The sequence below is a fragment of the Apus apus genome, chromosome 2 (assembly GCF_020740795.1).
Source record: "Apus apus isolate bApuApu2 chromosome 2, bApuApu2.pri.cur, whole genome shotgun sequence".
NCBI lineage: Eukaryota > Metazoa > Chordata > Aves > Apodiformes > Apodidae > Apus > Apus apus.
Window position 1 is genome coordinate 140,146,685 of NC_067283.1, and position 16,996 is coordinate 140,163,680.

The 16,996-nt window shown below is 35.3% G+C and overlaps 1 protein-coding gene across 1 annotated transcript in view; it reads right to left on the bottom strand.

Annotated features, from left to right (window-relative positions):
* The window catches only part of CSMD3 (CUB and Sushi multiple domains 3), a 558,931-nt gene that overhangs the window by 47,413 nt on the left and 494,522 nt on the right, over positions 1-16,996 (bottom strand). Inside the window, exons 54-57 of the mRNA XM_051611448.1 lie at positions 11,539-11,712; positions 9,534-9,707; positions 7,766-7,951; positions 3,280-3,453 (exon numbers count right to left, since the gene is read on the bottom strand). Coding sequence (XP_051467408.1) covers positions 3,280-3,453; positions 7,766-7,951; positions 9,534-9,707; positions 11,539-11,712 — 708 coding nt within the window. The remainder of the gene's footprint in view (positions 1-3,279; positions 3,454-7,765; positions 7,952-9,533; positions 9,708-11,538; positions 11,713-16,996) is intronic.

The window sequence follows — 16,996 nt, forward strand, 5'->3', positions numbered from 1 at the left end:
CATTCAAGGTCAGGTTTGATGTGACAATCGGTTCTAGTGTGAGATGTCCCTGCTTATTGTAGGGGGGTTGGTCTAGATGACCTTTAGAGGTCCCTTCCAACCCAAGAAATTCTATGATTCTATGACTGTATGATTCTGTATTACTGAGTTTCAGTACCACCTAAAAAAGGGCAGAACTAAGCTTAGAATCATAGAATCCTAGGGGTTGGAAGGGACCTCAAAAGATCATCTAGTCCAACCCCCCTGCCAGACCAGGGTCATCTAGAGCACATCACACAGGAATGCATCCAGGTGGGTTTTGAATGTCTCCAGAGAAGGAGACTCCACAACCTCTCTGGGCAGCCTGTTCCAGTGCTCTGTCACTCTCACAGTAAAAAAAAATTTCCGAATATTCACCTTGAACCTCCTATGCTCCAATTTGATCCCATTACCCCTTGTCCTATCACTGTTCAACACTGAGAAAAGCCTAACTCCATCTCCCTGACACTCACCCCTTACATATTTGTAAACATTGATGAGGTCACCCCTCAGTCTCCTTTTCTCCAAGCTAAAGAGACCCAGCTCCCTCAGCCTTTCCTCATAAGCTTAAACTGACACCTTTAATTTAAGAATAATCAAACAGTGTAATGTAGTCAGCCCACTACATTGTGAACTTTCAGAGCACATATGTGCAAAAAGTACATAGCTCTGTGTATCCTAATGCTTTCAGAAACAACAAATTAACTCCAGTAGGTCTAAGAGCTAGTTGGCTGTGTGGTCTGGTATCACAGACTCTATAAAGTTTAGGCTCTTCTTCGTCTGCCCATTTCACTGTGTGACACAGATCACCGAAGCAGCCTGCCAGCACTGTATAAAAAGAAACTGGTAATCGTTCCAAATTATAGTAAGTAAAATAATTTTAGAAACTTTAAAAATTCTTCGTATCCAACCTACTTCAGTGATCTAGCACCCTTCTGGTATTTTTACAATAATTTAAAATTCTCCTAGATAATTTTTTTTGCTGTTATTTTGGGAAGTCACATCTTACATGTTCTAGTATTAATTATTTAGACTATGAAGAATTTGGGGCCTTTGACTTATTCTATACTTGTAAAATATTTACAATAAAGCTCAGATTTTGGCAAATTAGTTGGCATTATGCTTAAAATAATTTTATGATGAAAAAATGAAAATAGACTTTTTGCTATGCCAAGTATGAATTACTTATTCATCTTGTAAAGGAAATAATGTGTTCTTTCCTAACGCATAATTATTACCAGGAATTATTACTCTTTTAATCTTAGGGAGGTTATCCACCACCTCTTTTGACTGAAGCTTACAGAAATAATTTTTCTAAATGAGTAATCACATCAGAAAGTGACAGTGATATAATCAATGATGTCATAACAGAAAATATTTTTATTACCTCATGCACAGATTCAAGAGTTACAGCCAGTTACAACCCTTCATCCTTCACCCACATGTGTAACAAATTCTCAGCTGGCATTTAATTTTAATGAAAAGGAGGGAATTTTTTATACCTTAAGTAAGTTTACACTTAAGTATGCAACCATTGCTGCACTTATGAGGAATTCTAAATTGCTGCGAATTTCTGACTCCAGCTGATATGCATATGATGACTGAAAACTGCGTTACTGAATGCCAACAGATATCAAAGGGACATGAAAATTCCTTCTGAATCAAGGATGTGAAACATAAAGTGTCATGTAACAAAAAGGAACCTGTCTTAGGGATGTTGTGACAAAATTTCACAGAATCAGAATCTTAGGGGTTGAAAGGGACCTTGAAAGATCATCTAGTCCAACCCCCCTGCCAGAGGAGGATCACCAAGAGTACATCACACAGGAACTTGTCCAGGCAGGTTTTGAATGTCTCCAGTGAAGGAGACTCCACAACCTGCCTGGGCAGCCTGTTCCAGTGCTCTGTCACTTTCACAGTAAAGAAGTTTTTTCTGATATTTTTCTGATATTTACATGGAACCTCCTAAAATAATACAAAGTTTGAGGCATTAATTTACACTCTAAATTAAGAAATAAAGCTATCAAGGATAATAATGAAAGCTAATGATTTCACCTAGGCTGCAAATTATTTTAAAACAAGAAAATATTTCAGATATAAACTTTGAAAACATCATCCTCAACTAGAATTCTTGTTTGGTACAATACAGCTAAAGAAAACAAGTTTGTGTTCTGCCACAATTTGATTCACTATGATTCAATGAATCACAGAATTACTGGAGTTGGAAGTGACCTCTGGAGATCATCTAGTCTAACTCCCCCACTAAAGCAGGATTGCCTTGAGCACATTACACAGGACTGCATCCAGGAAGGTCTTGAAGTCTCCAGAGAAGGGGTCTGCAAAACCCCCCAGGCAGCCTGTTCACTGCCTTGTCACCCTCACCACAAAGACGTTTTTTTCTTCATGTTTAACTTCCTGCGTTCCATTTCATCCCCATGGACCCTTGTCCTGTTGCCGGGCACTACTGAAAAGAGCCTGACTCCATCCTCCTTACACTCACCCCTTAGGTATTTATACACATTAATAAAGTCTCCTCTCAGACTTCTCTTCTCCAGGCTAAAGAGTCCCAGTTCTCTCAACGTTTCTTCATATGAGAGATGCTCCAGTCCCCAGTGATCTTTGTTGCCTTCTGCTGGACTCTCTTCAGTAGTTCCCTGTCCTTCTTGAACTGGGGAGCCCAGAATTGAACACAATATTCCAGATGTGGCCTTAGTATGGCAGAATAAAGGGGGAGGATGACCTCCCTTCACCTACTGGCCAAACTCATTCTAATGCATCTGAAGATACCATAGGCCTTCTTGGCCAAAAGGGCACAATGCTGGCTCATTGTTAGCTCTCAATCCACCTTAATGTCTCTGTCAAAGCAATGTTTCTTAATTTAATAGCAGGATGATTTTAGACTAGTCTTGTTTTCAGCATTTTTTCTTTGATATTTTTGTGTACATTTTTAGGCTTCCTATTGGTATTCTTTGATTTTTTTCCTCTCTTTTTTTATTTATTCATTTTTGCTTATGAGTACTATGGAAAACCACCATAAGGAGCCTTAGATTTTATCTAAATTGTCTTTTCCCCCAAACAAATATGTATGAATACTAGCTTAGTGATAGAGTTTTTAATTTTATTTGTTTTTACTTTTTTTTTTTACTTCTATTGAGATAGTGCTTCTGTTCTATATGTGATTTTCCAGATTTTAAAAAGGTCTTCTGACATAAATAAATTCAAAACAGCTTCAGGGCACATTCATTAATTCAAAAAAATTACCTGAGCAGTGAGGAAGAGATCCACTCCAATGTCCATTTAACTGACATGTACGAGATGACTGTCCTAAAAGAGATCGTCTACCTGTGCAGGTATAATGAACAGTAGACCCAAACGTATACTTATCTCCAGAGAGAACCGCGTTAGGAGGAATGCCAGGATGTCCACAGTCAATCACTACAATGCATAATTATTGAAGATAAAAAAAGGTTATTATCACTGATCAGACAGTTTGTAGTTGTAATTTTCATAACCCCACACACAAATTTTGTGAAGAACGTGACCTTTTCAGGGTTTGGAGCGGGGGGGGCGGGCACATTATGTGATTAGAAATGCATAATATATTACTAACCGAAAGCTTTGAAACAGATGTTTGGAGATGTCAAAAAGGTATTTTAGATATAGATATTGATGTCTGAAGACACTCACTGAGTTGATCTTTATGGCATGAACACACACAAAGAAAGCACACACTCATGCATGTACTTTTCGGAGAAAAAATACAGGAAGATGGTATCTGTCAGAGTCACTGCTGAGGCAGAGAATATGAAGACCCCTCATCCACTGGTCCCAATTAATTGGTCATGAAGTCTATTAGGTTTATAAACAAGATAATTTTTGCTAAATTTTGCCATGAACCTTAATGCTAATATACAAATTTCATACTAATGGATACGGTTACTTTAAGAAATGTACTGCATAGATAAAATACTTGTTTACATAGCTTTAATTTATTCCTAGGTATCACTCATTGATGTTAATTGCATAAAGATGGGAGGGAGTTTCTACAGAATCCCAGTCTTTGAAAAAGTAATAGATAAACTCCCTATCAGTTGTTTATTGAGTAAATTTTGATTAATAATTGCTTGTTACTTCCAATTTTTTGTGGAAAGTTGTATAAGGTAGCTACCTTGTCTAGGTCAGCAGGATGCTAGTTACTCCGTAAGAGTACAGTAAAATAACAAAAGGTCTTATGCATCATTATGGAGAACATGATATACATAGACAATGTATGCAATGGAAATAAAATTCTGTATTGAAATGAAATAGCCAGTCTGTCTTTTAAGACTACGAGCACATACCAAAAGCATACAAAAGAAACCCTCTTGCATGTTGAATTAATGTAGATAAAACTTTGAAGAATTAAAAGCAAGGGCTTAATATAAAAGCAAGTTAATATGTCAAGTTCACAAAATGCACAAGTAAAATTCATAAACTGAGCTCACAGAATGAACCTAACCTTGCATGTTTGATTTAATTTTATCTTTCAACTGTAGATTGCATGTGGTATATATTGGACAAAGGTATTTCTACTTATGCATCTTGAAAAACACAATTTTTAGCTGCGAATGCAAGGCTACGAGAACAGGGCCCCTTAAATCACACAAATGTAGTTTTTACCAAGACTTCATCATCTTCAACACCATAACATTTTCAGAAGGATTCTTTTGTCAAAACAAAAGCCAGAGCAGATGCTTGATCAGGGTTGAGGACTTCAGATGAATGTAATACTACCAGTGGTTGTAAAATACAACATATGACCAAACTCATGTGTAAGGATTCATCTTCTTCTAATGATTATTCTCAGTCTTAGAGCTTTACAGTTATGCGAAGACCAGTCTGTGTTAAGTGAAATGTTTTATTACGGGTCCAACTTGCAAGATGCAGAACATTTCTGATAACTCCACAAAGGATTTAAGAATGTGGTATGTGATTGATTAACTTTGTTTACTACGTATTGCCACCGACTCCCATGACCATTTTGTAGGTTTGCAGGACTTTAGAGTAAAATGTTCAGAATGGTCAGCTTTACAAACTGGGCATTTGTTCTTAGCATGTTGTTTAATCAATTGCTTATGATTAAAATCTACTATCAATTATGTATGATTGTAGAGAAGGAAAACGTACAACATTATTTTCTTGTGAAAAACATTCATAGGCATTCAGAGTGTTTTAACTATCTGTATTTTTCTTGTTTGATTACTTGTCCCTTTCAGATGTCATAAAGGAAAAGTTAATTTCATGCTGGTACCTTACAGCATCCAGTTTTGGGCTTTCCTATATATGTGGTTTTATTTTAGTTTAAAATTATGTCTAAAAGTCCTGGAATTCTAATAACTGATTTAAAAAATCATACCACTCTGTAATGTCACATGGGTCAAAAAAATTCATCCAGTCAGCTTTTCACTTCTTTTCCATTGGTCTTAGAGTGGAAAAATGTGCAGACTGCTAAACAATCAACTTGTGCATGTCCAAAAATGAAACAATTTGCAAAACTCTCCAGAAGCTGGAAGGCTCTTGTAAAAAATATTCAGAAACTGCATTAGAGTAATTTTTGTAAGATTTATTATTATAAAATATAATGGATAGTGCCTAGGTCAGAATTCATTGACAGCTCTATGTAAATGACACAAATAAAGCTGAGGATGCTCTTTCAAAATTACATGTGACACTTTTACTCACAAAGGTCTGCTTAAAAGAAGAGTAAAATCTGTATTATTAAATTACTTCTGACAATACTGAAAGAAGGTTAGGAGATAAAAATATAAAAGCAGAAAGAAGAAATCCTTCTTTGCACCTTTACCTTTAGAATTTCTTTCTCTTTGAAGATATGTTATATTAAGTAACGTGTGCCTCCATGAAATGGTAATGTTACCTTAAAATTTAATGTGAAACTGTTAGACTCTTTGTTAGACTAGGACTTGCAGTAGAGCTATTTATCCCATTAAAGAAAGGGACAACTTCCAGAACTGAGAACTAGTATCTACAATATTGCAAATGTCAGACTGTGATTTCTAAACAAGGAACCCTTTGCCTGTTTTCCCTTTAAATCTTTAGAGAATGAGCTCTCAGCCTTTCTCAAGAGGCTCAGAGGCAATATAAATATCACTGTTAGATAGCTGCTCAAGATAAGCCAGAAGGAAAAACATCTTCTGGTGTTGATCCACTTGCCTCAGTGGATAGGCTGCATATGACTGTGATGTTCAGGTACATCTTGGTAGTGTGGTAAGCTGAGGACTTCTGCAGTGTACTTACTGTTATGTTACTGTCTTCACAGATAGTCTGATCTTGCTGCTGTCCCAAAATAAGTCCAGAAAGTATGACATAAATCAATAATTGGGTACTATAATTTTTAAGTACCAGTGTGATTATACCTCTGCTGCCTATGCAGGCCATATATCGGCAAACTCAATTGAGATGTTTTTACTTTCTGTCTCTGCTGTCAGGGATCATTGTGCTGAAGCATTCATAGAATCACAGAATTGTTTAGGTTGGAAAAAACCTTGAAGATTATAAAGTCCAACTTTTAATCCTACTCTACCATGTTTACCGCTAAACCATATCCCCAAGTACCACATCTATGCAACTTGATGATGACTCAACCACCTCTCTGGGCAGCATGTTCCAAAGCCTGACAACCTTTTCAGAGAAAAATTCTTTCCTAATGTTCATCCTAAACCTCCTCTGGTATAGCTTTAGGCCCTTCCCTCTTGTCCTATCACTATTTACATGTGAGAAGGGACCAGCACCTACCTCTATAATGTCCTTTCAGGTCGATTTAGAGAGGAATAAGGACTTCTCTCAGCCTCCTTTTCTTTAAACTAAATAGACACAGTTCCCTTATCCATTCTTCAAAAGACTTGTTCTCTAGGCCTAGTTGCTCCTCTCTGCACCCGCTCCAACCCCTCTTTGTCTTTCTTGTATTGAGGTGCACAGTACTCGAGGTGGGGCCTTACCAGTGCTAAGTACAGGGGGAGGATCACTTCTTTAGACCTGCTTGTGACACTATTTCTAATACAAGCTAGGATTCTACTGGCCTTCTTGGCCACCTGGGCACATTGCTGGCTCATATTCAGCTGCTTGTCAATCAGCACCCCCAGGTCCCTTTCTGCTGGGCAGCTTTCCAGCCACACCTCCCCCAGCCTGTAGCATTGCCTGGGGTTGTTGTGGCTCAAGGGCAGGACCTGATACTTTGCCTCCTCGAAGCTCATACAATTTGCCACAGCCCATCGATTCAGTCCCTCTGTAGAGCCTCCCTACCCTCGAGCAGATCAACACTCCCACCCCACTTTGTGTCCTCTGCAAACTTACTGAGGGTGCATTCTATCTCCTCATGGAGGTCATTGATAAAAATATTCCAACAGTAGTGGTATCAACACTGAGCCTTGTGGGACTCCACTTGTGACTGACCACCATTTGGATTTAGCTCCATTCAACACCACTCTCTGGGGCCGGATTCAGAGATGTTTTTTTCCGTTATTGCATTTCCCTGAATTTCCATGCTATTTGCTACATAAAATAACAATATAACTGTGCTACTGAGCTGCTGCTGTGCTGCTTCTGAGACCTTTCATCACTACCACACACACACAAATGTATATAAATATGATCACTCCAAGTGCTGTCATTAGACTGATAGAAATGCTGTATAAAATAATACCTAGCCTAGATCACATTCTTTATAAAAGCATACTCATTATCTACTTACTAATGCATTCAGGTAGAGGTTTGTCCCAGTGGCCATTTGGTTGACAAACTAAAACTGAAGAGCCAAATAAAAAATATCCAGGATTACAGTCATAAAATACCACTGTGCCATATGTGAAATTTCCATGTTCAATTTTACTTTCTCTTATGGAATTTGCAGGAATTCCAGGATCAGAACAATTAACCACTGAAAAGAAAAAGAACATAGACTTGAGAATCATGTGAATGCAGTCTACTATCAAGGTCTTTAAAAAGTCTCCTCTCCTTTGCATGAGAAACTTCCAATATATTGCTACCCTGACTTCTTATACTCTGATTTTATATGTAACAGCACTGAATTAGGAAGATGATAGGAAACCAGGAGATGCTAAAACCAGGGCTAAACTCAGAGCAAATAAAAGGAAACATTTCTTCATGGAGTGTGATGATGCTATAAAAGTATTGGCCAATAAAAGTGACTGGATATACTCTTGCCTTGACAGTAACTATTGCTCACAGCTGGTAACAGGATACGGGGTTCAATGTGCCTTTGTTCTAATGCACACAGACATGCAAATATGCTTATGTTCCTGTGCTAACATTTTGATAACAAAGCACCTTTGAGGCAGATGTTTTGAGCTAAACGGCACATGATCATTTAGGTAAGGCTGGTGATTTTGCTACAACAGGGAAATATCCCAAGAAATTGGTATGTTATTTTAAAAATCTGGATATACCTTCATGGTTATGGACGTTGATGGATTTTTTGAATCCTCAACTACTTGTGGATTCATGTGTTTGCAAATCATTTAAGACCAATTTATTTATATATTTTTCTTTTTTGCAACTTACAGCTGTCTTGTAAGGAGAGTATAGTACTTGTTTTGGGAGTCATGGAGTTTTTTTTAACACTTTCCATAAAAAAGACACCTCTGGTCAAGTAAACACATCATCACCTCTTTAACAAATAATAACTTCCCATCAGCATAAAGACCCTTGAAATTTGAACTCTTTAAACTTTTTGCCACTATTGCCTAAGGCAAAATTATGAAAGTAGAGGACACTTACTGGAAGGAAAATACAGTAAATAAAATTACTATAAATACATAACTACTTAGGATGTGTACAGATAAAAATCTATAGAAGCTGCTGGGATGACACTGAAAATAATCAATCAGTAGTACATTTTTCTAAATGAGGACAATGAAAATATTTTAAAATAATGTAACATCACAATTAAAAAGGACAATATGTTTCTAAAAGTGCTTTAAGAATTAAAACAGAACTAATTTAAAAATATGCCTGTATTTTCAGTGGAAGAATTTTAAATATAATATCTAGAAGTATTAAAAGTGAAGGCAAATGGATTGCACTAACAAATTAGAACAAAAAATGAAGAAGTCAAGATGAGCAATCAGATCAATGGAAATATAAAAGGAAAATAAAGTATGTTTTCTTGCACACCGATTAGAACTTTATTGGCTATAAATGCAGAGATAATTATATCAGGATTTAAACTCTTCATTATCTCTGCATAATTTTGCTTAAAGAATTTGTAGAAACTGGTTAAAAAATCAAAAGAAACTACAGACACATAATCCAAGTTCCTCTGCAGCAGTTATCCTAGCAACATTTTGAATGTAGAACAGATCTAACTGAAAAATGAAACATATTATTTAATACTTTGATGCCTGTTTGTAAGAGAGTGATTTTATCTGGACATTTTCCTTTTGTTTTTCAAACTTATTTTTCAAACTAAGTTTGAAAATTGTAAATTCTTGCATGCCTACCTTTGCATATTGGAGGTGGGTGGCTCCACTGCCTATTAGCCTGACACTGTGCTTTGGTCGGTCCTTGCATAACATACCCAGTATTGCATGAGAATGTCACAACGTCATTGAAGTTGAAACCATTTCCACTTGTTCTTCCATAAATAGGACTACCAGGGTGACCACAGCTAATTGCTAGCACAAAAATAAAAAATACAACAACAACAACAAAACAACAAAAAAGGCAAAGAGAACATGCTGTTACCACTTTTCATGATTTATGGATAGTAATTACAATAATTATACAACAGTATTTAAAAATTAAGATATGGTAAAATACTGAGTATCTTCCATGAAAAATTCACATTTCTCTGAACTGAATAAGAATTAAGACATATTTTAGTAAATGTTCAAGCACTTATTTAAATGTTTAAATAAACTGAATAACCTTTCCCAGGCAGTAAACAAGGCAAATGAAGAAAACTTTCCTGAAGAATCAGGACAAAAACAAGCACTTTATTTTCATTACATATAGTCTGAAATTGAAAGGAAATTTTGCATTTAATTTTGATTAATACTCATGCATGTAAAAGAGCAATGCACAACAGTAGTAGTATGTCTGCCCACTGTATATGCAAGAGGAGTGATGAACAGAAAAGTGAAAAGGTCAGAATCACTAAAATTAAACACTTGATCTGAAAAATTAAATTAAAACATCTGAAGTTAAATAAGCAAAGAAATGTGAAATATTTTTCTACATTTCATTTGAGCCTTTGATCTGAAATGGAGCCATTCCTAAATATCTATCACAAAGCCAGAGGCAGCTGCTGTTCATAGTAGCCTTTTGCAAATCTAAGCTTTTTCCCAAGTCTTGTGTCATTTTCTGAAGTGCTGTGTTACACATCTCCCTGTATTCAAACAACTACCTTCCATTTGATTAGAGGGAGAAAATATGTCAATTTCTTTGCTGTTATCATATCCAAACCTTTTTCTTTTTTTAAGTCCTGACACTGATATTAACATTTTACTTTAGAAAACCTTGATTAATGTGTCTAATTTTATTGCCATAACAGTTACCTACGAAGAAGTGAGTTGTATGTAATGCAAAGAAGTAATTAACTATTACCAGATCATAAAGTGGAAACAAAATTATGAAATGAGATTACTATAGTAGTGCTACATACATCTTAGTTCTACATAAAAGAAAGAGTGAAGAGGAAGTGCAATGAATTAACAGTGTGTATTATGATTCAGCATTCAGATAGATTCTACTGCAAAAATGGAGCTATAAAAATAGTAAATTTGGAGGCAGACTAAAAGCTTTTCAATACACTGGTATTACTGAACCTGAATTATTGAAACATAGTTGCATTTACTTGCGAATTCTTCGAGAGCTCTCATCTTTTCTTTCTCAGTCTTTATTACATAATGGAATTTTATTTGATATGTTGATACACTTATCACACACAAGGAGCCTCTTTAAAAAAACACAAAATTCACACTGAAGAAGACAAAACTCAAATCAGATAACAAAATAAAATATATCTGTGGGAATAAACAGTAGAATTTTATTCAAGGAAACATTTTAGACATCAGTGCTGACAATGTAATTCAAGAGTATGCACTTATCTAACTAGAGCAGTCAAAGAAAATGTAAATTGAGTATTTCCAAAAGCTACTACGGGACATAAAAACATTTTAAAATTTGAGTATGTGGGTGCCCAAGTCCCATCACTTTTTGCTGATGTTTCATAGTCATATATAAATTACAGGTGTTTAGTAGCCAAAAAAATGCAATAATCCAGTGGAAATTGCAAGTGAGAACATTAAACTTCACCTGGTAGATGAATCACAGAATTTAGGTGACCACATACCTTTCAGGATCTGCTTAAATCTGTTTTGTTTGTGTTTTTGTTTTGTTTTTTTTTTTTTAAAGTGAACACTAACTTGCAAATTCACTCCTCCTCTTGTCTGACATGGATATTCCTGTAACATAAAACAGTTATGTGTTGCCATGCTTACTTACACACACAGGATGGAAGCTGACCAGACCAGTTGTGATCCTGTTGACATATTCGTACAGAAGAACCGATCAACCGAAAACCAGGACTGCACTGGTATACAACTGTGTCTCTATAACCATAATTTTCTCCAATTACTTGACCATTGACTATAAGATCTGGAATACCACAGTGACCAGCTAGGTTTTTCAAAGTAAATCAACAAAAACACAAAGAAAAAATAATCAATAAATGTTGCAGAGAAATTTTAAATATACATCCTTAATTAAAAAAAAAAAAAAAAAAAAAAAAGCTGAGCATCTTTCAAATTATTTTTATTGACTTCATTCAAAGGTTTATTTTTATTAACTTTGGTAAAGCTGCATATTGCATTTATATAGAGAGGACTGTACATGTATAAAAAAATTACAAAAAGACAATGTAGAAAGATTAAATGTCACGTTATCAAATGTCTTTTCAAAAATATAAGCAGCTACTTTTTATTAAAACATGCAAAATTCTATATTAGAATAAATAAATATAAATATTATAAATATCACTCCACTATAAATATCATTCTATGTTGATGTTAAAAATGTAACCTTTTTAAAACAGAAACAAATTAACTTGGACAATTAACTACTGGAATCTGTCTCTCTGGATCATTTTTTATTCTTTCTCGCTTATTGATCTCAGAGGAATCCCAAAGAGATTGACATGTTTGAGCTAAAGGTAGTCAGTGCAATTACATCCAAATGTCCTGCAACCAATGTGTCATTTGTTACTTTGTGAACTCTGGAAAATGGGCACTGTGAGTCAGCAAATTATGTGGTAACGGAAAATCCTCTGAGAGTGGCTGACCTCATGGAAACTGTAACATATGGCAGAGAACTCACTGCAAAAACAAGTAAGGCAAGCAAGAAAAACAAGTAGTGCTTCAGCTAGTGCTTTAGTGAAAAAAATATTATGAACCACGCAAATGCCTCTGTTCTCCTTCTCTCCTCAACACTCCCCCCCCCCCCCCCCCCCCCCCCCAAGTAATCCCTCAACACATGGGGTTACTATAGTTTGTACACAGTTTGGATTATTTTTTCCTTTGAATTTTTAAGTGTTTATATAATACTCTGATGCAATTTTCAGCATTCTCCCTCATTCTTTCAGGGCTAGAAACTTCCTATAAAAATAAATGCAAATCTGAGATTTTCTTATAACTTGCATCAGGCAGCTTGAGCTGCTTACAGTATTTCATGATATGTATCCTGATAAAACTGTAAGAATTTACAATATAAGTGGTAGGTGACCCTTCACACAGATTAAATTGTATAATGAATGGCAGTCCAAATCTGGTACTGTTCAGGGGTATATTCCTCTCTGTCCCCATCCCATTTCCTTCAGTGATACATAAGGACCAGGCACACTAGAAATCGGTGTTTTTCTGAGATAAGACAGCATAATATATGCTTATAAATTTTTGTCAGAGCACTTCTTGATTATCCTGGAAAGTCATAATCTGTTCAGTACATAGTAGACTGTCTTGAACATGCCACAGAGAGCCTAAGTCCCCTATCCTATCACATTTGTGATGATAACTGGAACTAACCAGGTGAGGAGAAAAAATTGGGCTGGAAAAGATCAGTTCCTATCAGAAGTGCAACCAGACCATTTGAAGTGACTCCGATCATTTTCAAGGAAATAATTTTTTATTGCATTTAATTACAATATTTGGCCTAGTTCTTAAATAAGTTTTTAGTGTTGCTTTACAGAAATAGAGTGGAATCAGCACACATCACTAAATACTTCCAGCTCTGTTTTCTGTGCAGAGAATAAAACTGAAGTAATTCAACACATCAAATAACTAAGATCACACTGCAATTTCTCCAGCTGTGCATTGATGTTACAAAACACATGCAACTGCAACAGGTGAAAATGTAACTGTAAGTCACCCCTATGTTTTACATTAATGTGTCTATCTAGATGGAGAAAGGCCCATTCTCTTGGTCTACTTCCTCTCACTGTCATAAACCTCTCAGACTCTAGCTTTCACTTATTTCTTTTGACTTGTGAGTTATTTTTTTCTTTCTTATTTTCTTTTCATTTTCTTTGACATCTTCTGTTGACAGGAGGAGAGTAGTCAATGTTGTTTACATGAACTTCATAAAGCATTTGACACTGTTTTCCACAGCCTTCTCCTGAACAAACAGGAAAGGTACAAAACGGATGGGTGGTCCATGAGATGAGTAAGGAATTGGCCAACAGGCCACACTCAGAGGGTGATGGTTAATGGTTTTTATTCAGGCTGGCAGTTTATCACAAGTGGGAATGTCCAGTGATTCTTTTCCCCACCACTTAAGAAAGCTGCAGATAGACTGCAGAGGGTGCAAAAGAGCAACCTCCACAAGGATGTGGTAGTTTTTCCATCACTTGAAGTTTTCAAGATGTGACTGGACATGGTGGTAGACAATCCCACCTCAGGTCGCTTTCCCATTAAAGATTGGACCAGATGATATTTCGAGGTCCTTTCCAGCTTGGGCTGTTCTATGATTCTACTACTTCAGATCCCTCTGTCTTGATGATCTCCACTCACTCTGTGTAATAGTTACATCTCTGAAGCACTAACTATATTGCATGACTAACTGTGAACCAATCACTATTAGTAAAGTAATGTATCTTGTTTAAATAGTAGAGCCTATAGTATCCCTCTGTAAAGTTTCCAAACTGAAAATAAAGAAATCTAAATGAATGAAGAATATTATAAAACAGTAGTTCTATCAGAACAGATTTCTAAATCAACTTATTGAGACAGTGCTAAGGAATTAAATATAATTGTATTATAACTTTTATATAAACAGAATGTACCAGACTTGTGAGGCATTTTTCAGCTCAATTTTAGAAACAAATAAAACCATGTGGGTTTTGCAGGATTTGTCTCCAGTTTTCTCTCTGCTTTCTAGGGGAAGTTTTGTCAGAGAGACATAAAAAAATTCAAAAAAACACACACCCCCAACCCACTCCTCCTCCCCAAACAATGGATTCACCCTTATTTTTTTAATTTTCAAAATAGCATCTGTCATGTAGATGCATGTGGTAAGCAATTCAGCATGTTTGCTATTGAAAGTATATGCAATACTATAAATACTTCCTGTTAAGAGAATCTTTAAGAATATTATTGAAATTTCCACTAATTTATGCATCTTTATAAATTCCTTCAGCTGCAATAAAGTCAGGCTCATTATTATTTTGCAGAATTTTTCTTTGTTTGCTTGATTTTCCCACTGTATTTTACATTCACAGAGCTGGTCTCCCTAACAGGAAATAAAAACCTTTCACATATAGTAGTTGCTATCACCACTTCTCCAATACTGAGAAAAAAAGCAGAGAAAGAAAAACAACTCTCAAACCAGCAAAAAGGCCAACCACCAATCCTGTATCTGGAAGCGTAATTATTACTTAATTGCTCTTCCATTCTATTCCAGTTTTGTTTTGTTGCATTTATTCTAAAAGAAAAATGTTTATTTATTTTTCTCATGACTGTCAGTAGAATTGCTCCCTTTTGCCATTCTCTTAACATACCTGTGAAGAAAAGAATTCCAAAATGTTCCTTATACATTAAGGACATGCTCATATTCTTTACTGCATATCCTGGTAGCTTCAACAATAATTCTGCTGTTAGTGGTTTTTAAGGACTTCCATTTTAAATTCTTATTTTGAGGGATTTTTACAAATAAAGATATTTATTTCCCCTTATTAACATTCTGAAATAAAATTCTTAAGTGCCTTTCAGTAGCCTTTGATGCTTTTTTTGTCTACTATATGTTTGCAGCTGTATATATAGGTGTGTATATATATATATTTATGAATAGTAAGTTTAGGAGTTTGGAGGGGTTTTTTGATTGGAGAAAGTTTTCAAAGCTTTCAGATTACTGAAATAAATTAAATACTGTACCTGTTTAGTTTTCTGAGAAACTGCCTTTGTTTCTGAACGAGACATACCTATTGTACAATGGTATCAAAGATAAACTCTATTCCTTCACTTTATCTTACAGCTGTATCCCCATAATCTTTTTCCACACCCTTGCTTGTCTTACATTCATAATGTAAAATGTAATTGATGTCATTTTTGTCACACTGGTATAAACAAGGAGTGATGTATGACTTCATTACTGCAAAAAACCGTGCAAAGCCAGAAAGGGACATACATTTAAATCTGTTCTTATTTGAGAAACATGTCATACTTACCCCAATTGAACAGTTACAGAATAGGAACTGTTTAGTTGCAGGAGTTAGTATAATCAAAATGAATAAAATTAAAAACTGATTGTTGCAATAACTAGCCTTCATTCAATGTAACCATAGGATGTGGCCAATTGTCTTTTGTAATAGGATAGCTATATTATTCCTCCTAAATTCAATCCAGGTACTAAGCCACTCAGGAGCTAAGTTCTGCAAGTGAAGTGTTTTCACTGGGGACTGAATGCAAATAGAGCAGACTGGGCATCATATTGAGAGATATCTCTGTAAATATGAACAAAATCTGCCACAAAATCTATTACAGAAAACTGAAAAGAGATGAAAAAAGATAAGGAAGCACAAAGCAAAGGCCTGTTAAGAAAAACTAAGAGTACTGCAGAGGGGGAAAAAAAAAAAAAAAAGGCTCAAATACTGAGAAAAAACATTGTATCTCTTTTCTTAAAAATTATTTTTCTTGTTTACCAGGGAATTTATTTCGTGAATAGATGAGAAAGTGTTTAAGAAATACTGTTTTATATTATCAATGTACACTTCTGTGACAGCCAATAACTAATTAAATATTTACTTATGATGGATAAAAGACTTAGTAGTCCTGTTATAATCTAATGGTATCTAACGGATACCACTTTTTTATCCCCAAAGTAATATACCGTTGTAGTCACCTTAGAAGGCTATTGAAAACAAAAAATGAAAAGAAATTATACAGGATTTGTGGCAAATACTGGATAGAGGAAGTGGTTCAAGCAGTAAGATGAATACTGTACTTCTGATAATCTGCGTTTTTCAGAATGAGTTAGAGAAAAAATCACACCCTTGCATGATACATTGCCAAATACAAATCCATAACAAATACAACATTTACTGCACCACGTAACTGGGTTATGGATGGAAGAAAAGCTGAAATAAAATCAGCAAATGTTATGCAAAATCTCCGTTCAACATTTTGCAACAATTCAAACAAAAATTAAACAAAATTAGTTTATAATATTTACTGTTACTGAGGTGGGGTAGAGGAGAATATTCTAACACAGTTGTAGTAGTAAATAGTTGACTTCACACTAGGTTAGGATTCTAGACTATTTTAGACTAGGCTATTCTAGACAATTTTCAGGATAGCCTTGTTAATTGTCATTTTCTTCATTTCAGTGCTATATCGTTAGACGGGGTGCATTTCCATCTTTTCTATGATACAGATATAACGAATATAAAAGAACTATACAGCAGTTACATAAATCC